The sequence below is a fragment of the Acipenser ruthenus genome, chromosome 3 (genome assembly GCF_902713425.1).
Source record: "Acipenser ruthenus chromosome 3, fAciRut3.2 maternal haplotype, whole genome shotgun sequence".
NCBI classification, from domain to species: Eukaryota; Metazoa; Chordata; class Actinopteri; order Acipenseriformes; family Acipenseridae; genus Acipenser; species Acipenser ruthenus.
Window position 1 is genome coordinate 103,135,711 of NC_081191.1, and position 27,559 is coordinate 103,163,269.

The 27,559-nt window shown below is 38.6% G+C and overlaps 1 protein-coding gene across 4 annotated transcripts in view; it reads right to left on the reverse strand.

Moving 5' to 3' along the window:
- Window positions 1-27,559, reverse strand: part of LOC117435222 (RNA-binding Raly-like protein) — a 172,045-nt gene that overhangs the window by 29,220 nt on the left and 115,266 nt on the right. The window contains exon 1 of one of the 4 annotated variants that reach the window (XM_034058225.3): window positions 7,625-7,812. The exons of the other annotated variants lie outside the window; for them this stretch is intronic. Within the exon in view, the coding sequence (XP_033914116.1) occupies window positions 7,625-7,661 (37 nt within the window). The 5' untranslated portion in view covers window positions 7,662-7,812. Of the gene's footprint in view, window positions 1-7,624; window positions 7,813-27,559 lie in introns of those variants that run through there. 4 annotated transcript variants of the gene reach the window in all.

Genomic DNA, 27,559 nt, shown 5'->3' on the forward strand with positions numbered 1-27,559 from the left:
CATAAACTTGCAATTTAAAATATGAATATGGCAGGGTGGTGTGGGATGTCCCTTTTCCACAGAATTCTCATTTCATGAATTTCTCCTGTGAATCGACAAACTCCTATCAGTATTCACCCAGCAGGCTCTCGAGCATCTTCTTATAAAGGGCGAACATTGACATGAGTTCTCTTCATAATAAAATAATCTACACTGGCAAATCCATCAGTCCTCCAAATGTCAGAAGCAGCTGAACACAATGGGCTAAGAGCCATTCAAGTCCCATGACTTTCACGTTAAGAAACACATTTCTGTGGATCCCTGCAGGATTGGGTGGCATTTGTCTTGAGCTCCCCTAGGTATTACTTGGAGCTTGTTACAGTTTTCTATTCCTATGCATGGCATGACATTGAGTATAACCGCTAATGCTCTGGAAGGAGGTGGAGCATCACATCAGAATAGAAAAAAGAGGTTTTATAATTACATGATTTCATCCAACAGTAAATCTCGATTTGACATTTTTGCTCTGCCCAGGCTCTAACTCCAGCTTCACTGCACAAGGCAGTTAATTCCTGTTCACTACATGCACTTTTAAAAATGAGAAGAAATAAATCTCATCTTGTATGTGCTAGCTTGATAAAAAAAAACATATTACATGAATGAATTAGCTGTGTGAACAGTAAGCTCCAAAGCATCATTCAGATGAGCTGACTACAGAGCCAGTTTCATCAAGCAACCCGTAATTTAAACATTTTAAAAGAAGGTCAGTTCCTAACATTATCAGCATACACAACTGCATATTTTCTTTTACAGACCAGAACGTGTGAGCATTGTTCCAGTGTTTGAATGCACGTCTTTCTGTATTAGTTTGAATAATTAAATGTGCATACACATGGATCTTTATTACGACTGTCATGTTTTTCCTAATTGATTCAGGGGTGCAGTATGGACTTAAAGGTGTAGTAATGATATATTCTGATAGTTTTGATATATATTTTTATTCAAACACGATAGGTAAATAAACTATTTTTTTCCTCTTTTACTCCGGAATGTTTGCCGGGAGAAAGACATTTTTTCTTCTACACATCGCAGTGCATCCAGTTCATGCTCCCTCCTGGAACAATGCTGTGCTCAGATTGAAATGACTGGAGTATTGTGGGATCAGAAAACCAGCACTGCTATAAAATACCTTGATACAAAAGCAAACATGAACTCAGTGTATATACAATAAGCACCGCAAAAACAATGGAAATGGTTATTGTATTCACATTGCTTGACCCCTTGAAAAAAATTAACAAAATATCCTACAAAAAAACAAACAAATGAATGAACAAAAAAACTTTCCCAGTCCTTCCTGACTTGTCTCTCACATTGATTCATTCTGAATACTTTAACCACCCCAACTACTGACTGGCAGCAAATTCCAACATTTCTTTTGGATTGTAACGTGCTTGCGAGATTGGAAACTGAGAATTGTTCTTGCTTGCGAGATTTAAAGCTATATTGCAGTTTGAGACTATTTACATGCTCGTGGAATTTAAAACACAATTGCAAATTGTGGTGAAATGTACAAAAATGCAAAAACCCCTCAAAACCCCAGAACAATATTCCTGTGACCATAAGGATGTTGTTGTGGAAGACAGCAAAGGAAAGAAGGTACAATTGAAGTACTGCTGAGTTACTATACATATTGTGATAGAGAAAACCGTCCAAGAATTTTTCAAAGTAACCGAAAATAATAATTTAATACAGTATATCAAAAGCGAAAGCCCTGAAAAAAAAAGATTTACATAAAACTCAAAAATAGCTAAAAAACAGAAGCCCTCATTATATTTAAGTTGAAATACAGAAGCCTAGTAGATTTATGCCTTGAAAATGTTAAAACTGAGTAAAATAGTTCTGACAACTACTCCCTAAATGTTAATTTTAACTATGCATTGTTTTCCTATTCACATAAAACAGCCCTTAAAGCCGACCTCTGAGACTTTAAACAGTGTGCAGCTGCGATGATGATGATGATGATAAATTGGTAGAAACAAAATTTGGATTGTGAGGGATACTTGAGGGCAACTGATCTAATTAAAATAATTAGACCTATGGATGTTAATAATTGTAGGCTATGAGTTTCATCATTTTGGAAAGGCAATACCTGGGCTATTTAGTGTGTTTATAATATAATATAATATAATATAATATAATATAATATAATATAATATAAAGCAGTCTTTTCAAAGCCAAAGTCTAACCCTAGGAAATATCTGCCTGGACAATGGAACTAAAGCCCAACCATTTTGTTCCTCCCCAACTTGCGGGCTCCTCATCACAACCAGGATTCGAACCAGCAATTTCCTGATCATGTGACTCATCCTGCACTCATGCAGTAGTGCATTTACTTGATGGGCCCCTGAAGACCTGAATGCTTTCTGATAACATTTCAACACTTACAGTAACATGTTTAAAATGAATGTTATTCAGTATCCCTAGATCCCTGAATCTGTCTGGCCACTGAAAAGGCCGTCAGTGAAGCCTGGTGAAGAAGCTTGTGTTGGACAAGCAAACAGAAAACGTTTGGTTATTAGGGCAAGATTAACTTATTCAAGGAAAAAAATAATAATTTAAAACGTCAATATGTATTATAAACCTGTAATATACATCAATGTAGTTTCATACAAACACATTTGCTACTGCTTACTTAATACAGTAAATATGAGTTTTATCAAATTCAGTCAAGTGGCTTTGAAGATATTGTCTTCATTATGCAAGCTAATCAGAGGCTAAACACCACGTGTACATCACCATGACCTAGATTCTATTAAGAAAAGCTAAAGAATGTTTGTAGCCATCGCGGTAAGATAAGCAGCACTCGCATGTAAAAATGTGTGACATACATAAGTACACATGCCAAAGCCATTACAGGGGATATGCATTCCTCATGGGGAATAATAGGAATCAGCCGCTTTGTGCATTAGTGCTGTTCATCTATTGAATTCTCTGAAATAAATAGATGAGTCATTTGGCACAGTTGTAGCCTACAGCCTCTAAATCCTCTTAATGAAAGTTGTCCTATTTTATTCAAACAAATAGAATAATAGAAGCTCCATTCTTAACTCACAATTACCTCAGTCTGTATAGTAATGTCACATCTGCTGCTACTCCCAGACCACCCTTACCACAGCTGCCAAGCAGTTTCAGTTGCCCTGAAGCACACTCTTAACTTCTCCTCACTCCTCAAATAAAACATAACCCCGACAAAGTCCATTTTTGATGTAAAGGTATTTACTATATAGATATTGTGTGCTAACATGTTAGATTTTGGTACCAATAGTGGTTAAAACTACAGCACTCCTGTGCCTAAAAAAAACAAATTTGGCCTTGGATAATTTTAATAATTTTAGGCCCATTTCTAATCTACCCTTTTTAGCTAAACTACTTGAACGTGCTGCCAGTGGGCAATTAAATTGTTATCTTACTGCTAACAAGCTTTATGAACCTCTTCAATCCGGTTTTCGACATCTTCACAGTACTGAGACTGCTCCTGTTAAGGTCACCAATGATCTTTTAATGGCTGCAGACTCAGGTGCTGTATCGATTTTAATTCTACTGGATCTTAGTGCCGCATTTGATACTGTAAATCATGTGATCCTTCTAGACAGATTAGAGTGTTTATTTGGTCTCTCTGGCACTGCTCTTAAATGGTTTAGCTCATATCTAACAGGACAATTCATATCCCTGGGCGGGTTTAGTTCTGAAGTCGGGTCAGTTACATCTGGTGTCCCTCAAGGCTCTATTTTGGCCCCCCTTTTATTTAGCAAGTATATGTTACCTCTAGGCCACATCTTAAGATCTCATGGTTTGAACTATCATTTTTATGCTGATGATACCCAAATCTATATTAATTCTAAACCCAACATTGCTGCTGCTGCCTCTGCTTTTACTGCATGTATCACAGATACAAAAAACTGGATGTCAAGTAATTTCTTACATCTAAACTGTGACAAAACTGAGGTAATGCTGCTAGGCACTTCTTGTCAGCTAGGTAAAACTAATGCCTTAAATCTGTCTATCAATGGCACCATGCTTGAGTTTACTTCTAAATTGAAAAATCTGGGTGTGATGTTTGATCCAGGGATAACTTTTGAACCGCATGTGCTAAACACTGTCAGGATTTCTTTTTTCCACCTCAGAAACATAGCTAGGCTGCTACCTATGCTTTCGCAATCTGCGGCTGAAAAACTAGTCCATGCGTTTGTGTTTTCCAGTATTGATTACTGTAATGTCCTGTTTGCTGGTGTCTCAAATTGCATCCTTGCCAGACTTCAATATGTCCAGAACTCTCCAGCCAGAATTCTGTCCAGGTCTGCCACCAATCATATTACTCCTGTTTTAGAGGCCTTGCATTGGCTGCCTGTTAGCTTCCGAGTCGATTTTAAAATTCTACTGCTTACCTATAAGGCTCTTCATGGGCTGGCCCCACTTTATGTATCTGATCTTTTATCTTTTTATACTCCTATCCGCAACCTCCGCTCACATGATCTTAGATTGTTGAGTATCCCTCGTGCTCGCCTACGCACTATGGGCGACAGGGCATTAAGTTGCTATGCCCCAAAATTGTGGAACTCCCTTCCTATAGAGATTAGAGACTCTGCTACTGTGTTTTTAAATCAAGTCTTAAAACTTTTTTTAGAAAGGCTTTCTTATGATTCTGTATTTCTGTTTGGCCTCTGTGTTTTTATGACTTCTTGTATTTTCTTTTTGTGAAGCGCTCTGAGACGAATGCTTTTAAGGGCGCTATATAAAATAAAGTTTATTATTATTATTTTGGACTCCTTGGGAATATTTCTATTTCAAGCAGTCCTTGGCATTTTTTTCCATTATTTGATGGGAAAAAAATAAATAAATCCTAAAAGCAAAGTGTATATTTCATTATTCTTCAGCTGATGGAAAGCTGTAGCATTCACCTTGAACAGCCTCTCTGTTTTTCATGGTTTATTTATTTATTTGGCAGAACCATGTACAATATTTGTAGTTATTAAATGAAAATAAAGCAAATAAACCAAAACACTAAAAGTATTTTTAGGCAGAGTATAGAAGCTTGTATACAGTTTGTCATGTCTGTCCCGTTTCCTCCCCAGGGCTTATGCTGTAGGGTCCCTTGATTTCACCGTGTAACAATTTTTTTATTTTTTTTGGTTCCTGGGTAGTAAGTGTTATTTCCTAATTGCTTATGCCTCAAAAGTATAGAAAATGGCTATTATTCCCCACAAACTTTGCTTTTGTGACCAGGACAGTGATATTTTGAAATTGACCTATTTTCCAGAACGTTCCAGATAGATTCAGTGCTGAGTAAACTTGGAGTAACTTCTAGAACTTTCTAGAACTTTCCAGTAATATAAATAGTAGTATAAATACAGGGGCCTTAAGCCCACCAGTTCAGTTTAGTTCCAGCTGCCTAAGTGGATACATATCTGCATTTTTCTGAGATGGCATCAAGGTCATAGGAGACTTCAAAATGGTGGCATTCCTGATGGGTCTCCAAGGCGGTTTTACCAAGTTTCCCTGCTATCTTTGCCTTTGGGACAGCTGGGACACCAAGGCGCACTACCACAGGCGGGACTGGCGACAGCGGACCGAGTTCTCTGTGGGGAGGAACAACGTCAAGTGGGAGCCACTGGTGGACCCCCGGAAGGTGCTGATGCCACCACTGCACATCAAATTAGGCCTTATGAAACAATTTGTCAGAGCTCTAGATAAGGAGTCGGCAGCCTTCAGGTACCTTCAAGACTTCTTCCCTAAGCTGTCTGAGGCAAAGGTCAAAGCCTGTGTCTTCGTCGGACCACAGATAAAGAAGATCCTGGAGTGCAATGAATTCCTCAAGAAGCTCACTAGTAAGGAGAAAGCGGCTTGGAACAGCTTTGTTGCAGTGGTTCGGGGCTTCCTGGGCAATCACAAGGCCGAAAACTGTGTGGAGCTGGTTGAGACTCTGGTGAAGAACTACGGCACAATGGGCTGTAGGATGTCCCTCAAAGTCCATATCCTTGATGCTCATCTTGATAAATTCAAGGAGAACATGGGAGCGTACTCGGAGGAGCAAGGCGAGCGCTTCCACCAGGATATACTGGACTTTGAACGTCGCTACCAAGGACAGTATAACGAGAACATGATGGGAGACTACATTTGGGGGCTGATTCATGAAAGTGATTTACAGTATAATCGTAAATCTCGAAAAACTACTCACTTCTAAATCTTTTGTAGTCATTTTTGTATTACTTTAGTATAAATACATGTTAATTTGGATTCATATGTTGTTTTTTTCTGACTTTATGTGAACGAAAAGACACAAATTTGCCCGTTTTCTCATTGGAAATAGGTCAATTTCAAAATATCACTGTCCTGGTCACAAAAGCAAAGTTTGTGGGGAATAATAGCCATTTTCTATACTTTTGAGGCATAAGCAATTAGGAAATAACACTTACTACCCAGGAACAAAAATTGTGTTACATAGTGTTTTCAACAAGAGGGCTAGGTGGTATTCCTGGGATGTTACAAAAGGGGGAGCAGAAAAATTGTTCCCCAAGTGCATGCATTTTATTTTTTATAATTAAACAGCTTTCCCAGTAAAACACACACATTGTGTCTGTGTGTGCAAAGTAACGCACATTTCCCCCTCAATATGAAAAGCCCAAGAGTTAACAGCACAACTCAAGTATCCGTTTGAAAATAATAACCAGTGTAAAAAAATTCAATAAAAAACCTATGTAACAATGTAGCATTCATCCCTAACAAAGCTTATGTGTATTAAATAAGTCAAAAACTTATAATATCTTGTTCTCATTGGAAAAAGAAACTGTAATTGACATTGGTGTCCCTACAACCAAAGACAAGGTCAGTTATCTTAAGGGAATAGCCTTGCAGAGTATTCTAATTCTGAATCTCTGAAGTCATCAACTGTAAGATAATGACTACTATACTGAGAGCCTACTTGGCTGGTCTGGGCTGAATACTGAAGATTGGTTCTAATAAAGTTAGAACCACAGAGACAATATGTATACATCATTTACAATTCACTGTTTTGTTTGTGTCATCTAAACTATTTCAATATGTAACCTTTACATACTAAAAGCAACAGTATATGCCAGCCAGACTAGCTCTTACCAGCAAAATGTTTTTCACTGACAGCTGTTTATAAAATCTACAGTACATATTTATTAAAAAAAAAAAAAAGATAAATGATGTATATTAAATAAAAAGCCCATGCATTTCATCACAGTAGTTTTTTTTTTTCTGACAAGCACTATAATAATTGAGTGCTCCTAATAGCATGTCCCTTTACAGTAGGTAAATACTACAAATTCTAGGATTATATTATTGCCATTAAAGAGTGTAGCCATAGCAGTGTATTTGCCAGCACATAGATGAACATATTTTACATTAGTATTCATTCATTTGCTTTCATTTTTCCAAAGAATGCTACAATGCTTAAAATAAAAAAAGCCTTCTTTATTTGTTTACCTAAATTTCTATGGTCTAATAAAAACTAAAAATAAGTTTATCAAGAGTACTTTTATCAACAACACTGCTTACCATGTCTGAGTAATAGGATAAACTAGATTTCTATTGGCTTTTTGCACCTTATAAATCTACTTACACCTTTGGTTTCGGCGTTTTCCCTTGTACATGGTCATTGTGGATTTTCCCAGCGAAAATAAATGTCTTCACACAGCAACAAAAAAGCAAATGATGTTTTGCAGAGAGGCAGATTCTCAGTGACAAAAGGTAAGCAGCAGACTCCCTGTGGTAGCTGGGGTTATACCATTCACAACAGCAGGGGAGTTACTATTTGCCATGATAGTAGCACAGTATTATGCACAGCAATTCTACAGTATCTAGTGTAGACTTCGCTAAACCAACTGCCTGTGCTTGAATCGTAACAAAGAGGTCTGTTATTCAGTAGACTCAACTCAAACAAGAAACTAATAGTACTGTGATTTCGGTTAGAGTTAAGGTTAGGCTAGGGTTAAGAAGATGCTCTAACAGCTTTGTAAGTGCACGAAGTAAAGGTTTTTATGGGATGAGGAGAAGGCTTAGATGTAAAAGTGTTAACATTTTCACCTGTCAGCAAATCAGCACAATAGTAATACTTTACAGTATATTGATGTGGCGTTTTAAAAACAGTTTATTAACTGAAAGTATGAAAGTATTTAACAAAACATAATACACGGTAATACAAAAAAAAAAAAAAAAACATTATTAATACAAGAGCTTCTTGTACAATTAACCAATTACATATTAATGTAATCTATTAAAATGTTTAGTTTATACAGCAAATGATTTAGAAACCTGCACACAGATACAGTATACTGCATGCTCACCTAACAGTATGCACACTACAGTCCTAGCTCTAGTTTTTGTGCCCCACACTGTTTTCAATTAGGTTTTACTTTCTTGCACCACAGCTACTGCAGTACAGGGCAAGTGAGAAGAAAAATGCCCAGCAGGCACTGGAAAATGGCAGCAGTCTACAGAATACAAATGAAGCATAACCCTACAGCATATTGTCAAACATGGGTTTCAGGGTGCATGCTATTACAGTATGTTACTGTGCTCAGTATGTCGGTTTCTGAACCTAATGGTCTGATTGCCTCCTGCCCCCCCCCCCCCCAGAAATTGCAAATACAGTCACCTGCAGTGTATGTTTTAATGGCAAGGGTCAGATACCAGCAAAGAGCACAGAACAGTACATGCATTCAGATATCTGTCTCACTCATTTAACCAGGACTTAAACCTGCAGCTGTGTTGCTACAGGAAACGGAGTCTCTGACCTGGTACTTTCCCATTGATTGCCTCATTTATTGTTCAGTTATTATTTTATTTAAGTTTTACAGTATTAACCTTGAAGACCTCCACGTACACATCTAGGTAGGATCCAGCAATGATGTCATTTCGTGAGCTAGTACAGTATTTCAATCTGTGCCTCCCATTTCAATCTTGTCTCCCATTTTCAGTGAAGCAGGATGTCATAACAAATGTAATGTGGAGTTCAAACTGAAAGGGAAATCTGTCTGTCCAGCAACAGATGCTTGTAGATGCGATGGAAGAATGGGTGTTTTTTAGTGGTGCAATCGGCAACCTAATTTCTGATTCGATTATCGTATAGGCATTTATCAACGATAATCGATCCACTGACGTTTTATTTTTCAAAATAAAGAGCAAACATTAGTTTTTTTTTTAACAGAAGATCCAATAACTAAAAACGTTGTGCATAATAGTTAAACAAAAAGGCACAACTTACATTCAATTTTCCGGATCAGATGTCCCTTTAACATTGTAATAATAATAAAAATACTTAATTTTAACAGAAGTAATTTCTATCTGAACTATGGTGGTTCATTACTGTTACCTCTGATTGGTTAAACAGCATCACATGACCGTGCGTATAGCGTATACTAATGAGCCGGTTCACACTGAATAAATCACTATGCACCACGACATTCTAAATTCCATGACAAACTGCCATTTTATTTCTTTTTTCTTTAATATATATATTTGTTGCACCACTAGTGTTTTTATTATCTTTTAATTGTGGTAATGTACTATATCGGAAGTATGACATGTAAAGTTCAGCTGCGCAATGATAAGGGGGAGCTAACTGATTTTTAAATCTAGTAATACTCCTTTAATATGAAGCGTTTCTGAAAAATGTAAACAGAAACAGATTGTAAGCATCATCCCTTGGTTCCCAATTGTATTATTACAGTACGGAATATGGAAGATTATATGCCAACTTCTGTATGTTGCACCATAATCAAATGCACAGTTAGAGCCTGCATACAGAATTGATATTTTCAAAGACAGTAATCTATTCTATTTAAAGACAATGATCAGGGTCCAAATGCTCTAGGATAGAGTGACCAGACATCCCCTTTTCCCATCAAATGTTTTGGCGTCCTGACATTTTTCCCCAAACCTTCAATAAGATTCCTGTTTGCAACGGAGGCAGATAACACCCATTGCGTTAATTATGTAAACAATCAGCAATCATTTTAATAGTTCCAGAATAATATTTGTGTCCTTTAATTTACTATACTAAATTAAATGTATGCAAAATGATAGAAATTAAGGGTTAAAATAATACTACATATGGTTAGGACATGTTCTGTAATTAAACTATATTGAGATAAGAAACATTCTTTAAAGATGTATCGTTTGAAAACTATTTTTAATTTGTGTGTCCCGATTCTGAGCTTTGGACAGCTGGTCACCCTATTCTCATCCTCACGGTCACCAGCATCATTGCTCTGTCTCCTGAGCATTTAGCAAATAATATAGAGCAATATTCCAAAAGGGTGGCATGCTATTAACAACTCAAATGTATAACGACTCTGGGTCTTGAATCATTTTTATTCTTTATTCTTTCAGTGAGAGCCTTTAATTAGTTCCACTTGGCGTCAAGAAAATCATACTGACAATATACATGTTGTTCTGTGACCAAGTCATACATTACGCAAAAGCAAAGTAATTGCATTTGTATGCATTGGCTCAAGACCAGCGATACAAAATTTCCAGCTGGGCTGTTAGCTAATTAACTTTGGTTTATTTCTGTGCAGAACAGTTTAGAAGGTGGGGTGCCCAGCAGCACTTTGCTTTGTAAGGTTCAGTGGGCTTTTGCTGTCAGCAGCATTCTTCTCCCCACTATTATCAATGGGACCGAGCAGAAAACCGAAATAATCTTTCATTTTTGAAAATGTTCCACAGCTTTCACGCCTGCTGCACACCTAAAAAGGATGACTTTTCTCTTTAAATAAACTTGATGGAACACTCGTTCACTAATAATGTGACTAGAGGTGGAGAAAATATTGTGAGAAACGCTGCAAGGTTTGCTCAAACCGTTTGTAGAGTTTGAAGATAGGTTTGCACCACCTGATGCGTGGCGGTCACAAAAAGGAATCTCAGTGTAGTGCAAGGAATAAAGGAGGGACAGCACACTTCTGATTCTTATAATCTTAATAAATATACATACTGTAGCTAAATGGCAACAAGTATGATAATTATGGCATTTGTCAATTTATGGGGCAAAACTGGGAACTGCATATACAATCGTAATTTCATTAATGAATTGTGTACTTTAAAGATGTCTAGGGATGTGCTTTAAGAAACAGCAGGGGGTTGGCAACATATTCCTATATATTACATTCACTATTACTCTCAAATAATGCACTAGGTTGGTGGGAATAATTACATTTTGCTCTTCTTTTTTTAATTATTTTTTTAATGCTGTAAACAGAATTTGACCTTGTGCTGTCATTACACGTACCTCCTTTTGAATTGCATATAGGTATAATCAGATAAGGTACTGACTTTAATTTTTATTTATTATTTTTTTTCTTTGTAAAAGGAAGTGAATTGTTATGCTAAGTATTATTGCTAATAAAAGACCCTGCATCTTCACTCTTGGTTAGGCCTTGTACATAATTATTTCATTGTGATCATTTATAAATGAGCCTAAATCTTAAAACACAAGGGACCAAATCCTTTTTTAAATAAGAACCAAGCAAGATGCCTAATTTTGTTTGCTGCTCACATACGAATGCAATTATCCCATTAATGAGCTGATACAAAGTGCTGACACAATCTTCTAAGTGTAATTTAGCTTCAAACACCCATGGGAAATATCAAATCTCTATTATATAATATATAATATAAATTGTATTAAGACACCTATTATTTTTCTGCAGACAGACTTTGTTAAATTATTTCAGAAGAAAGACTAACAGCTTTAAAATTAACTGCAAAGCTATTGTGGCAGAAACAAGGTCTACCAGTAACCATTACCCTGGACTTCGGAAACACTCTGGGTGACTTTTAGAGCAAATATGGTAAATGGTTACACTCTGGTGTATCTTACTTAGAGACTTCAGACACGCTTCTGAGAGTTCAATTGAGGGCACAGGGGTGCTTTAAACTTAGTTAACTGATATTCCATACCCATTCCAAACTGCTCTACAAGGTATCGCTAATTGTTTTTTGTATGTTATAATACTGACACCTATTTAGCACTTTACAGTGAAGTTATCTATTAAAGTTATACAAATGTCAAAACATTTAAACCAACTAATACATGTACTAGTCTTCTTCTTCTTCTTCTTCTTCTTCTTCTTCTTCTTCTTCTTTTAAATGACTTGCATTCAGTCAGTAAACTATCCTAAAGCAATATTCTTGGGACCACTTCCAGGTACTCTAAGACGTGCCTTTTGAAACTAGGTTGAATCTGGACAAACCTATAGAGGCGTGATATATAGTTTTCTGTTGTGTACTGTATTTCCCCCTTGCAGTGTGTAAATATGGACTATTCAAGCAGCTGCGCCTGGCAACAGAGGGACTATTTATATGTGGCCAGCATTAGTAAACACAAGGGGTGTCTAAGTGAAATAATTCCCGACATTCCCAGGTGATGCTGTTTGATTATTTATTTTATGCAAAATGTTCAATATTAAAAGTTTACAGTTCCTTCTATCTGAGCACCTTACATGGTTTGGGTTGGATTTCTGTGCTCCCATTGAGCACTGTATAATTGTGGGATTAACCCACGACACCTAAATGCATAGTTTTACATATAAAACAGGATGTTGCTAAGGTTGCTTTGTAAATCTGTCAATTCCAGGTTGCTAAACTGCCCAGTTAGCAGTAATGGTTGTAAGTCTTTAGGAAACGTGATTCAGTTACCACAAGGTCAAACACAAAAATGCTTAATTTGAACAAACAAGATACAGTATAATTATATAAAAATTATAACAGCAAATATGAGAACTGTAGTGTTTGAATGAATAGCTGTTGCATGGCAAATATAAAAAGAAAAAACAGAAAAATAAGCAAATCAAGGGTTCCAATAAAAGAAGTAACAGAGAGTTATTGATAAACTGGGCAGGATTGTGGGACATACTGTAGAATATATATTATTTTCACACTCCTGTAAAAAATTGAGGTATATCAAGTAAAATAATGTAAATTAGTCATTCAAATTAACAGGAGTGAGATATGTGAATACTGCATTAAAATACAATGTCATTTTCATTATTTTAGGAGTGAGAAAACAGGAGCCCTCCAGCAGACCTTTGGTGTCCCTGGTTGTGCTGGTTAAAAAAAATGACTACTGTCACCTCAACGACGTCACCAACAAAGACTCTTATCCACTGCCCCATACTGATGAGTCCCAGGACCTGGTGGCGGCTCTACCTGGTTCAGCTCCCTGGATCTGAGAAGCGGATACTGGCAGGTGGAACTCGACCCCGACGCCTGCCCCAAGACCGCCTTCTCCACCGGACGTGGGCTCTGGCAGTTTAAAGTGCTTCCCTTCGGCCTCTGCAACGGCCCTGCAACCTTTGAACGTTTGATGGGACAGGTATTGACTGGCATTCCCCCCAGCGATGTTTAGTGTAGCTGGATGACCTGTTGGTACACGCCGCCACTTTTGAAGAGGCGCTATCTAATCTGCACACCGTCTTCCAGCGCCTGCAAGACGCGGGTCTCAAGCTTCATCCAGGCAAGTGCCTCCTGATGCAGCGCGAGGTCGCTTTCCTGGGTCATTGTGTGGGGAAGGACAGGATTCGAACAGATCCTAAGAAGATGGAGGCTGTGCAGTGCTGGCAGCAAACATAAGACAGCTACGGGGGTTCCTAGGATTAGCCTCCTACTACCGCCGCTTCGTTCCCCAGTTCGTCACCGTCGCCACTCCCCTCCACAAGTTGGGAGGCTAATCTACAGAAACACCAAGCTTTCACATGGAGCCCTGAATGTGAAACCACCTTTGCAACGCTCAAGGAAGCCCTTGTCAGCTCTCCAGTCCTAGTTCCCCCTGCCTTGGACGCCCCTTTCATCCTCGACACAGACGCCAGCGACCAGGTCCTCTCCCAGCTACTGCCAGGAGGTGAGCGGGTCATCGCATACTACAGCCGTGCTTTTAGCAAACCAGAGCACAGGTATTCCCTACTGGCTGTTGTCGCCGCCCTGCTCCAGTTCCGAGCCTACGTCACCGGCCGTCACTTCACCTTGTGCACCGACCATGCGTCGTTTCGGTGGCTGGTGAACTTCAAGGAGCCTGAAGGACAGCTGGCGCGCTGGCTGGAGCAGCTCCGGAAGTTGGACTACGCCATCCTGCACAGAGTGGGTATGCAGTACGCCAATGCAGATGCCCTATCATGCCGTCCCTGTGCACCTGAAGTTTGCGACTACTGCCTGACCAGAGAGCAGTGGGACCACAAGGAGGAGAACTGCGGCGAGTGCCTCATCCCCCTGCCGGCATGCAAAGAGCTCTCCACAGTCTCTCCCTCAGATTGGCGAGCACAAAAGGATCTGGGCCCAGACCTTGCGCAGGGCACCCGACCCCGCTGGGAAGATATATCTGGCTGCTCACCAACCACCAAAGCGCTGTGGTCCTAGTGGCCCGGGTTAGCCATCAGAGAGGAAGTCTTGCAACACCACTGGCTAGAACCTGTCACCCGAGAGGAGCGGTGGCAGTTGATGATTTCCTGCCCTCTCCAGAACCAGGTCTTGTCCGCCATGCACAGCACCCCTGGCACAGGACACTTTGTGGTGAACAAGACGCTGCGACGGCTACGGCAGAGCTATTACTGGCGCTGCGATGTGGAGGACTACTGCCGTCGCTGCGACCGGTGCACCGCTAGGAAGTGCCAACTGGGACAGTCCCATGCCCCCCTACAACAACGCCAGTCCGGAGCTCCCATGGAATGAGTCGCCATTGATGTGCTGGGTCCCCTGCCCCTCACTGAGTCTGGAAACAAGTACGTGCTGGTGGTGATGGACTACTTCAGCAAATGGCCCGAAGCATACGCGCTCCCTAACCAAGAAGCCACCACTGTTGCTAACGCTTTGATAGAGGGCTTCTTTACATGCCAAATAAATCTTTAGAAGTGTTTCCATTCTTCCCACTGGAACCCACTACACGCCGCTGCCACATTATTTAACAAAGAAGCGGTTATCAAGAACTAAATTGTAAGTGACTTATATAACTAAGACTATATTTTTCATGGTTGTCATAGATTTCTGTGAAATGTACCAGTTGCCGTCTAATATGTAGTTCCTTGGAAATTCCCAATTCTGAAAGAATAGTGTAAATGTACATATTTGTAGTACTTAAAAATAAATACAGCAAACATTTGCTTTATTGCATTTAGAAACCTGCCAGTTTAATTTGCTTCCAGTAAATGACTGAACACATTGCATAGAGCTGCACGAATTCTTCTTCAACTAATATTTCTGCTAAAGATCGCTCTGTCAGTACAAGAGGGGACATTTCATGTGTCTGTTGTTATTGTTACATTTATTTATGTTTTTATTATTTTGTTTGACAATTCACTGATGGTCTTTTAACGATGGAGATAAAAAAGGAAATCTTCTACAATGTACTGTTTGTCAGGTAAGCATTTAAATATTTAGGGAGTTAGTAGAGTGTATGAAACTGAAAATCATTTTATTAAAAATGTAGCTGGAGTTTTGTATGTGTAGGTATTTATTTTATTTTATGGCTGCTTCAAACATCTACAATATAAATACAGGTTGCATGGAAAGGAAATGAAGTTGCTTTGGAGACAGCTCATATACTGGCTAATTAGTTGTTTGTGTGTTAAATCATGTGTGTGGGATATATATTTAGAAGTAAGGAGAACATTGTGGGAGTATCTTTGAAAACTGATAAAGCCCAATTGCTAAGAATGTGCCTGGGGTAGTATCATTTGAGATTACACTCATTTGGATAAATTTCCATGAGTTACTGGTATGTTATGACATGAAAAGATAGTGACTGGATCTTTTTTTTTTCTTTTCATTGTGACATACCGCAATGCAAATACATTCTATTACTGAGCATACTGTGTAGCATTTAAAACACTGTATTTACAAAATGATGATTTCCACAAAATACCAAATATTTTAAGATGGAAGAAAACTTTGATCTACATTTTTTACTTCCATGAGGATATTTTAAAAGAGGAATTTAAAAAAGACTTTACACTAGCTCTGAAGAATGCTCTTCTCTACACCCAGCTCACTTGTCCGAAGGGACAAGCTTCGTACTGACTCTGTACAGCCCTGTGAAAAGATACCATACAGTACCTTCAAATGAGTTAGTGAAGTAGACAGGAAGTAGAGCCATTTGGAAGTGGATAAGTGGACCCGTGGAGTAAAAGCAAGCCAGCAAGGAGACAAGGCTGTGAAAAGGACTCGGGGTGTATGGAGCCTTCAGCTGCAGTGGAGGGCCCCCTGAAGGACCAGGATTCAAGCCCAAAGGCGACCGGGACTGAGTAGTGCTGCTAAGGCTATTTTGGGGTACTGGGGCAACTGTGTTTGGGGAAGCATTGTGTGCTATTTCTATGGTATTGTGTGTTCATAGTTTTATAGGGTTTTAGTGAAACCAGTGCACTGGGTAGAAACACATTTTGTACCATTTTAGTGGTGATTTATATGGTATTTATTGAGGAACTCTTTTAGGGTGTCGTTTTTTAGTGAGGGTTTTTCTTTATTTATTTTGGGTTTTATCACCAACGGTGTTGGCTGGTGAGAGGGTTTTACATTGTTTCACTGTTGAAAAAGAGATTTGTGCACCCAATAAAAACTTGAAACGCGACGCTGTGTGTGTTGTGTGGCATACTGTACCTACTGCTCTAGCTCTTTGGGATACGACTGGCAGCAGAGTAACTACTGACCAGACAATAATATAATATTATTATGGAAAAGAACCCTTTCATTAGGGTAGGTACAGTATTTATGAGCAAGATATGTCACGAAAAAAACATGACCTATGGTATTAATGAATGTGAATGTAACTGACGAGACACATGTGCTTCCTGTCGCTGGCTGAAATGACATTGAAATAGTGAATTACAGTTAAATTGATAGTTTAAATTGTTGATTGCTAAGGTAACCAGACTGCACTTAAAAATTGTAATTTAGATTTCCTTCATGTGCTGGGCTGTGTTGAATTGGGAGGGTGATTAGAAACGTGTGTTAAGTATACAGCTCCAGGCCTAAAAGATAGTATTAATTGGCAAACAGTGTCTTAGAACACCAGCCGTTCTTAGCGCCAGCTGTCCAAGGGCCACACGTCCAAGGGCAGTTTGAGCTGTGGCAGTCTAAGGGCCAAACGTCCAAGGGCAGTCTGAGCTGTGGCAGTCTAAGGGCCACACGACCAAGGGCAGTCTGAGCTGTGGCAGTCAGAGCGAGGACCTTTTCCAAATCTCTCCTAATGGCTACCAGAGGTCTCATTCCCACTCTGACACCTAATGTCTGGATGGACACAGCGGGCTCACTCTTTCTCCTCTCCTAGAACGAACACTGGTAAGTACTTGCTTCAGTTACCACTACTAACTCCCTCTCCCCCTGCACTGCCTGCTACAAACTGTAAATTCTCCTTCCTGAATTGCCGTTCTCTGACTAACAAATCTCTGCTTCTCAACGAACTTATAACTGTTACTAATCTTGATCTCCTCTGTCTAGCAGAAACCTGGCACTCTGTAAATGATAAGCACTCGCTACATCTATCCACCCCAAATGGTTACTCGCTCTTTGACAAGCCACACCTCACTGGTAGAGGTGGGGGCACTGCTGTTATTGCTAACTCTGTGCTTGCTGCCTCAACTCTCTCTATGCCAGCCTTCGTTTGAGCATCTCGCTATCAAGCTCCCCTCTCCCATGTCCCTCACCCTTGCTATTATCTATCATCCACCAAAGAATAACTCTGCTCAGTTCTCACAATTCCTCTGCCTAATCTGCACTTCAACTAACAAAATTCTACTAGGTGATTTCAACATCCATGTCGATTTGCCTTCTTCCCCTATAGTGACTGACTTGTTCACTCTGCTGGACTGTCTTGGACTCTCTCAATCTGTCAACGTTCCCACTCACACCCGTAGACCCTGGATCTGCTCATCAGCAGGGGTCTTGATAGCTCCAATCTCTCTGTCATGGATATCTCTCTCTCTGACCACGTATTAATCACTGCCAATATTAATCTTCCCGCACCTTCAGCTACTGCTGATACTGTTATTTCCTTCCATCCCAAAAATCTGATAAATCCTACAATACTCTCGGAATGTGTCTCTTCTTTCCCTCCGACTGGTACTCTCCCATCTTCGGTCAACGATGTGGTGACCCGCTACAACGCCACCCTTACTCAGATCATCGACGCAGTTGCCCTGTTTACAACCAAAATAGTGAAGAAACATCGCAACTGTCCATGGTATACCCTCGAACTTCGACTGCTTAGATGCTCTCTGGATGCAGAGATATGCATTCATCTCCTCTCAAATCGACTACAACAACTCTCTCTACGGTGGTCTTCCATCACGCACCATAAACAGACTGCAGCTGGTTCAAAATACCGCTGCTAGGATCCTTACCAGATGTAAAAAAAAATGATCACCTTACCTCCTGTCTTGAGTTCAGGATGACTTATTTGTATTTTATTTGTGCCTGCTTGCTGAATAACATCTGTGAAGGGCAGTTTTAATCTCATCTGCTTTTGTGGATAAAACATTTCTTTCAGACACACACATGCCTCTACTGTTACTCATTCAGTATACTGAAACTGCAGTTAAACACAGCGTTGAACACTTTCATTATTTTTAAGCAAAATAATATTCAAACGCTACAAATAAAATTGCCTAAACACAGGCCTCTTAAAGGCTCTCGGTGGCTGAGCTATTCTGACACCATCAGTTCTCTTAAACTTTGAAGACAAAGACATTTAGCCTTAAAAAAACAAGGTCACCACAGTACAAGTTTTATCTTTATTTTTATAAAACCATATTCATGAAAAAGAGAAATAACACTTGATAGTAACACAGTAAAGCAGATTATACTCAGACATCTGCAAACAAACAAAACCTGCCACCTGATTATATATATATATATATATTGTAACGATTTCACCTCTCTCGGGTTCGTTGCCCCTTTAAAACCAGTGACCCAACACACACAAATGGATTTTTCTTGCGCGGTTGCGCTATTTTAATAAACACCAAAACAAAAGTACAAAAACAAACACCTAGCTCTTTATGAGCACTAACTACACAAACAGGAACTCCCTGACTAACACGGGACAGCTAAGCTGTTTCCCCGTCTTTTCAAAACACACTGATTTTTAAACAGCACTTTATCCCACGACTGCCAGGAAGCAGAGTACCCCTTTCTGCCTCCTTCTCCTCAAGCAGCCCCGAGCAGACTACCTGCTCTCCTTTTAAACCCCCACCTGGATCCAATCTTTAATAACGCCCAGGTGCGGATGATAATTAACAATAAAACAATTAAACAAAACAATTCAAACAATAAACCAATCAATCCAAAACAAAAGTGCATTCCACACAGGTTTCTCTCGCAGGGAGGTTTTAACCCCCTCCCTGCTGTCTCACCCAACCTGCTTCCTTACAATATATATATATTGATCAATTGAAATCAATTGAAAATTTGATTGTGATTTGTAATTTTTTTTTTTTTTTTTTCAGTTGACGTTATGGAGATCCTTAGCTTGTGTCCCTGAATACTTGCACACAACTCCTCTCACATAGCTTAAAAAGGGTTTTATTTGCATTTATTTTATTCATAAACATATTGCTGTACTTTTGTTGGTTGACTCATTTTCATACACTATATGTTACTGTAGTTTATTACATAGTTTTATTTTAACTCTTACATTTCAAGTTGCAAAATGCGCTGTTTAATGTGACCTAAAAAAAAATAGAACATACAAATAAATGTTTCCTCAGTAACCTCTTTGTCAGAGAGAATACTGAGATTAGACTGCAGGACACATCATGCTTAAATTCAAATGCAGTTCTTAAACCTTAGGACCCTGTGACAGACAGAATGATTCTTGGTGATAAATCTCTCTCCCGACCTGTGAGGGTGCTGTGTAAAGGGAACAGAGTGCCCTGGACTGGATGGCCAGACAATTCATTCCCAGGGTTAGAAGGAAGTCGGTCATCTAGAAAGGGGGCGGAGCTACGATACACTAAATCATCGACCCGGAACGGAAACGATGTGGCAGCCGCAGATTGGAGGAGCGGTTGCACTAGTTAACCAAGGGGTCATGATTGACAGTACAAAAGGGGGCGTAGCGACGTGATCTGTTCCTTGTTATGGTTAAACGCTAAACCGGAAGGAGAGTGTTTTATTTGTTTGTCATGTCTAAAAACTGTTTGTTTGTTGTTATTAGATGGCTAACATGATCAGGAGCTGTTGCTAAAGGCCAGCACTAAACCCGGACAACACTGCACCTTGTTCATGAATAAACTGTATTTACACCACAAGCACTATGTGTTTGTGTTTTGTGTTACGTGTGGGTGTTTAGGAACGGGACTATTACTATTTTGGTACCAACCCGTGGAGTAAAACAGAGCAATACACACCGCTGTATTGCCTGTTTAGCATTTTTACTGTTTGCTGTATTTGTGTCATCAGACCATTGGATTTACAAATAAAATATAATTGCACCTGGATTATCATTGTCTGTCTGTTCATTGATCACTGCTGCCTTCCTGCACCTGCACACTGTTAACTACTTTGCCACAACCCCCGATAGATAAGTTAGACTTACTAATTACACTGTGATGTTTAAAAAAATGTCTTAGATGCTGGTGACAGTTTTAGTGATGAGGAAAACGGCCTACACTCAAACATGATGGTTTTCCTTAGAAAGTCATCACTCTCTGTCCACTGTCATTATTTATATAATGTTACACAATAGGAAGTGTGAGTCTACAACAGTGTCCAACTTTAAGGGGTGGGTAGATCACCTTCTCACGCTAAAAAGCTGTACAATTGACCAAAAACATGAAACATGTCTGGAAATCGTACTGTAGCGATCCATGCATCTATGTAATTGTGTCTTTTGTACTGTACTGTAATTCCTGTTGTATTGTGTTCCTTTCCCCCTCTGTATTCTGTGTGGTCCAGTGGTTAAAGAAAAGGGCTTGTAACCAGGAGGTCCCTGGTTCAAACCCCACCTCAGCCATTGACTCATTGTGTGACCCTAAGCAAGTCACTTAACCTCCTTGTGCTCCGTCTTTCGGGTGAGATGTAATTGTAAGTGACTCTGCAGCTGATGCATAGTTCACACACCCTAGTCTCTGTAAGTCGCCTTGGATAAAGGCGTCTGCTAAATAAACAAATAATAATAATAATAATTCCCTGCAGTTGCTGGTCGATTGTAGTGAAGCAGACAGAGCAGTGGTCTCTGAGTAATTAAAGCAATTGAACTTGAATCAAGCTTGTTGTCTCCTTCCTTTCTGCCTGCCTGCGAAATGCTCCAATACATTATGCTTAAGAGACTTCATGAGCGCAAATCGCGTTTGTGACATAACCTTGCGTAACTTTCTACTATAACTGAAGGCCGTGCCAAGCAGTCCTTTATTAGCAAGCGTCTTTGACCAAATAGGGGGGGAAAAAAAACATACACTACGAGGCGTTTAAAGACCTCTTCATTCAGTGTTTTTTTTGGTGACACCATATTAAACGTTTCGAATTATTGCTATTTGACTCATAAAAATGTTTTAGTTGTTTTATAAGCAAGCTTATAAAATGCTTAAGCTACTACAGCAGCAGGGCTGGTGTGTGACGTAATCACACACGATGACATAAGCCCAGTAAACGCCCCTTGTAAAGAAGCCGGCTTTTTTGTACAGCGGTATTGGCGCTATGCTTTAGTGTGAGAGGTTCCGCCCGTGTGTTGTTTGCTTCGCTCTGTGTAATGCGTTAAAGTTAAAACTATCAATGTTATTTAGGATTCTACCTTTTTTGTTGTTTTTAAAGCACCAGAATAATATTCTACTCACAGTTCATCGTTGGATTTAATGTAGCATCAAGTCATTCTGCACACAAGTCGGTATCCTATTGTTGTCTTCAGATATAAACAAAATAAATAATAATCCAAACACCGCTCTTTTGAGACGTATTTACTGCATTTTGATCGCAAGTTAAATTCTGTGCTGGACGAAATTCAAGCATGAATATCGGTGTACATTATAATAATAATAAATTCACGTCGAACAAAACAAAATGAAAAGTCACCCGCAAGTTGCACAAGTAACAAAATGTACAAGACCAAATGTATTGCATATGATAAACATTTACATACTATTTTCTTAATGGTGGAAAAATATGATAAGGACCCCTATGTAAAGCATTACCTGGACTATATTAGAAATCCTTAAGATTCCCCATTAATATGCATTCTTAGACCTTTGTGAAGAGATTTCTCGCAATTTATTTTTTATCACTTCACATTTTTCTTCATAAGAAGTTTCTGTTTCAAACTATACAGTAACTACATTTTAGAAAAAAGACAATTACAATTTCATGCTTGACGCAGAAACATTCAACACTCAACATTTTACAGCGATTGATGCATTAAAATCAAATTAAACTGTAATTGACATTTCAACTAGTCAATGAATTCATGATTTTACTCTCATTATGGGCAGATCTATACCCCAATGCATTCCTGAAATCTACTCTGCTTCATTAGTGAGGAAGCAAACAGACTTTGCAAATAGAGCGGGCCAGGTGTCTGGGGACTGTGTTTGTCAACATTATGCAGAACACAATTACTATTCAAGCAAACAGGTGCTTTAACTCCTGGGCAATTACAGTTGTTAGTATAGATACAATGGAAGCATGATTTACACATTTTAATCATAACTCTGCATATAACTAAGCGTTAGTATACTGCAATCTATTTGGAAGAAAATTAAAACAACTGAACTTGCAATTTCTAAATAAAAGAATTGATGCTTATGTTGTTTTGACTGGAACGCAGGAGCAGAGGGGGAGCAAGCATTGCTGAAATCAGCTCATGCACTCCATCTAGTGGCCAGAACATAAGGGTGCACCAAGCACACTAAGTAACGACAATGCTTTCTGTGTATTTTAAATTATTTAGCATGTTAATTTAACATTTTCTTTTTGTTTACAATGATTTATATACACTCTGGTCTAAACAAATGTATTCCATAGTTTATATATTTGTAACTAGTTTTCTATTTTAATTCTTTGAATTTTAACTGATTTATTTTAATGACACTTTTATTGTACAACTGCATTTTATGAAACACTTTAATTATAATGCTAATGGCATAGACCTGAGGTTAATTAAACATAGTGCTGTGACAAAATATATTAGAAGTTATACTGCCTCATTTTCAAATAAAAATACATTCAATTTATTTATTATTAAAAAATCTAATTGTCTATAGTACAAATACAATTGTTTAAAGCAGTGGTTTTTAACCCCAGTCCTGGTGACCCCCTGTGTCTGGTGGTTTTCCTTCCAACTGAGCTATCAATTACTTAACTAGACCCTTAATTGAAATGATAATTTGCTTATTTAGACCTTTTAAATTGTTTTCAGCTCTTAGTTGAAAACAATTAAAAAGGTCTAATTAAGCAAATGATTATTTCACTGCTTTAAAGGACTTAAAAAGAGCTCTCTGGATTGCAATTGAAGAAACGGAAATGAACAAGAATTAAATAATAGACTGGGCTATCTGACTGGAAAGGATAGTTCTACAGGAAAAGCCAGCTCTCCAGCAACTAGGATTCGTTTCATGGAACAAGCCTGAACAGCGGAGCGCTCCCTCACTCTGCTACTGCATCCACTCTGCTAAATAAATGAGTATGCCCAATTAAACTGATGCATAGAAAGACAGCTCTGTTGCTTGTCACGAAGCCCGAAGTACATCCTTGTAGGAAGTAACTGACTTTTCATAAATCAGCGTGTTGCTGTGAATCGAAGGGATGATAAAACCTTTGTTTCTGCTTAATAAGATGTTTTGAGCCTATGTACAAACCATAATTAAACCAATTAAAACTGGTTCTAAAACCATTTACTTTTATTCAATCAATGCTTAATAACACACTATACAACTGGAACACGCAGGCTTTTTCTGATAAACACGCACCTTGTGTGGGGCAGTGTACACACTGTTCCAGTTAAATGGCACAAGCTCTTATTGTTTCACCAGCCTTTGTTCCTGTCCATTATGCAACCTGTTGCTTATGTTGCCCCTTTTAAATGGTAAAGAAATCATTGAAACTGTCTGTAAACTTTGTGTGATTTTCCTGTGTTTAAAGAATACTGTACTAAGTTGAATACAAATAAAATTGCCAGAGGGCAAAATGGTCGATGTCTTTTCCTGGTCACAACTAAAGGATGATCAGGGGCTAGACTTTAATTTTCCGCTGCTAAGAAAAATAATAAAGGGCTCCGTTAAGAGTCTCCTAAGTTAACTGGCTAAGGATAAGAGAAAAAAAGACAGACTTACTTGCTAGTTTGCCCCGTTAGTTTGCTCTGTGTTTTTGTGGGGTCACAAGTTTTTAATAACCCCAGGCAATCAGTTGCTATGCCTGGACACTCTGGGTTCTGATTGGTCTATGTAAAATATATTCCAAACCTATTAATATTATTGGACCACAAAAAAACAGACAACGTTCTATTAAAACCCAGCGAAAAAGAGAATGGGGTGGGGGTGGGGGTGGGGGTGGGGGGGTTGGGGTCAGCAGGGGGCGCTTATGGGAAAAGACAAACATACATTTTGTTCATCCTGCGCAGTAACGTATTCAGCATGAGTTGTTCATGTGAACACCGTGCACCATAACAGTTAGAGTAAGCTCTGAATCAACGCAGGGATAATGAACTCTTAAAATCAAGCTGTACATAGCTGGTGTACATCAGCAGTTTGCAATCACCAGCCTTTTCGTTCGACCTTGTGATGCATGGGTATAGTGCTGTGCTGCCTGTCAGAATTGAGCGCAACTCATATCATTGTTCTTAAATGTAACTTCTTGTTATCTGGGTTTCTGCTGACATTGATAAAGTGAAGAAGAAACACAGTTGTTAACTATTTGTCTCACTCTGTGAAACTGGCTGTGCTAATGGAAAACTTTTAGAGAGAGAAAAATGTTTCTTGGAAGAATAAGATATATGTACCCGGGAATATTTTATTAAAAATACCTTTGTGATTGAATGTTTGTGTGTGAATTAAGTGTGCTGGCAGTGATGTTACAGACTGGTGTGTGTATTTTTTTGTGTGTGCACTTTATGTTTTTAAGACACGGGTGGATTTGAATACCTATGAAACATGAAGACATATTCAGAGTATAGATTGCATGAAAAATTGAGGGTATATTACTTTAGTTTAAAGAACATTGTGGAAAGCAGCAAAAGGGAAGTTGCATGCATCTGAGCGCCACAATGTTTTCGCTAATAATCTTTACCCCGTCTGCATGAATTGGTAGTAAGCTTTAAATTACAAAGTGATCATACTAATTGGAACAGTAATGAAAGCAAAGACTTTTATATTGCAAATGTGGTTATTTTAATGGTTAACTTTGGCTATCATTAAAGTAAATTTGAAACTTTCTTTATTGTTTGCTTTTAAAAGAAAAAAAATCAATGCAACAGAACTGTTATCAAAACAATGCAAAAAGAGATTGATTTTTAGTGCTGCTGTAGAAAATCAACAACACACTTTTGATTGACAATGGTGTAATTCTCAAATCCTTTATGCGTTTAGGTTTTTTTTTTTTTTTTTAAAGATAAGAAGTTTTTTTTTTTTTTATAATTGTACTGAATCTTCAAGGACGAGAGCCTGTCTTGTCTTCAGTGAGTTAGATTTATTAGCTAAACAAGCTGCAAAACATTTTGAATACATTTATGGGTACCACCTAGTGGTTGTGAAAATATATCTTATATGGGTTACACAGATCATTGAGTGAAGCAGTGAGTGCATGCAGTCCCAGGTAAGAAAAGGAAGTCAAGGAGAGAAGGCCCTATTGCACTCCGAGTGAAATCAAAAGAATTAATACTGCACTTGATTTCTTGCAGGCTGATTCTGATGGTGATTCAAAAAAGGGGCCAAGGGGGGAATCAAGCTGGCAACCGGGAGCAGGAACATGCAGCTGACCATACAGAACTGTTCACTCTCACACAACGGCATCACTGAAAACTGCTGTTCTACTCAAGAACCAATGCCTGAAATGCGATAATATTGTCACCTCCTGTGGATATTTGTTGTAAACGTGACATTTGAATGATTTACTGTAGCACTGAATATGTCTAAAATGAATATAGGGACATTAATGGTAATGTTATTTGTAATAATGGATATAATGGTTTTGTGTAACTGTAAGGAGAAAAGGAATTGCTAATGTGTTACGAATAGATGATTGGGCATGCATGTACTATTTTAGTACCTATTCAGCGGATAGTGATACTTTTTGTAACTATAGCTCCAGTTTTTAAAGGATTCTGATCTGCATAACAGAACTGGTGATGTAATTAACATGGGGATATTAAAAGGAAATGGGTTAGTAAAGTTTAGTAGACCCTCCACAAGAATAGTAAAGAAAGATTGTATTTGGATGAGTGTTATTATTATTATTTAAATTATAATTAGCTCAATTAGACCTTTTTAATTGTTTTCAGCTCTTAACAGTTGCATATTTCAAGTTAGCTATACCATTTTATAAGTAACTTGAACTCTGCAACTGTTTAACATCTGATAACAATTAAAAAGGTCTAATTGAGCAAATTATCATTTCAATTAAGGGTCTAGTTAAGTAACTGAGAGCTCAGTTGGAATGAAAACCAGCAGACACAGTGTGTCTCCAGGACTGGATTTGGGAACCACTGGTCTAGACTGTAAGCACCTAGTGTGCAATATATTTAATGGACAGTAGGGGGACTCTAACAATAGTAGTGATTCTCTGCTCAGCGTAGAACGTGTCCCTGGTGTTCAGCTGATACGTCTGTGTCTATTAAAGAACCCATAATACACAGCCAACTTTACCTGACTAAGAAGGGAGCAGGTATATACCCAGTCCTGGGGACCCACTGTGTCAAGGTGAATACGTTTAAGAGATTCATTTAATATTCATTCACAGCTACTGATTGACTGTGATTGAGGTTTACAGTAAAGGGACTTTAAATGGACTGTTTTTGTTCTTGGACTAGTTTAACCAGCATTTCATCAAGCATTTCATCTCTGCTGAGTTTAATTTAACTGTTCCTTCCTTCTTGACAGTTTATACTGTTGGGATTCTGAAAGTGAGGATTCAGACAACATACCAGGCCAGAAAGATGTGCTCACTCAATTCTACTGCAGCTCTACACTAATGGTATTGTTGTCTTTCTTCAGTGTTTAGAAAGGGAAACATTAATGAGTTGATCTGACTCTTTCATCAATCATACTAGCCCTTAATCTATTCTCAAGAGACAACCACAGCCTCATTAATCAGGATGCCAGCAGTTTTTCTTGTTGTTTCAAAACTTTCATATACCGGTATTGTTCATGTGTCTTTGTGCCATAAAGAACATATTAAGACCTAAAGTTTTCATGTCTACTAACCATGCAACACTTCATTTGAAAACACAGATTACAGGAACTTAAAAAATACAGAGGACAGTGAGATTTGATTAAATTCGATTTTTCTTTTTGTTTTTTTTACAGTTCCATCTGGCAAGGCCATTTCCTTTCAAATGTAATTATACTTGGATAGGGTATTGGAATTAGATTTA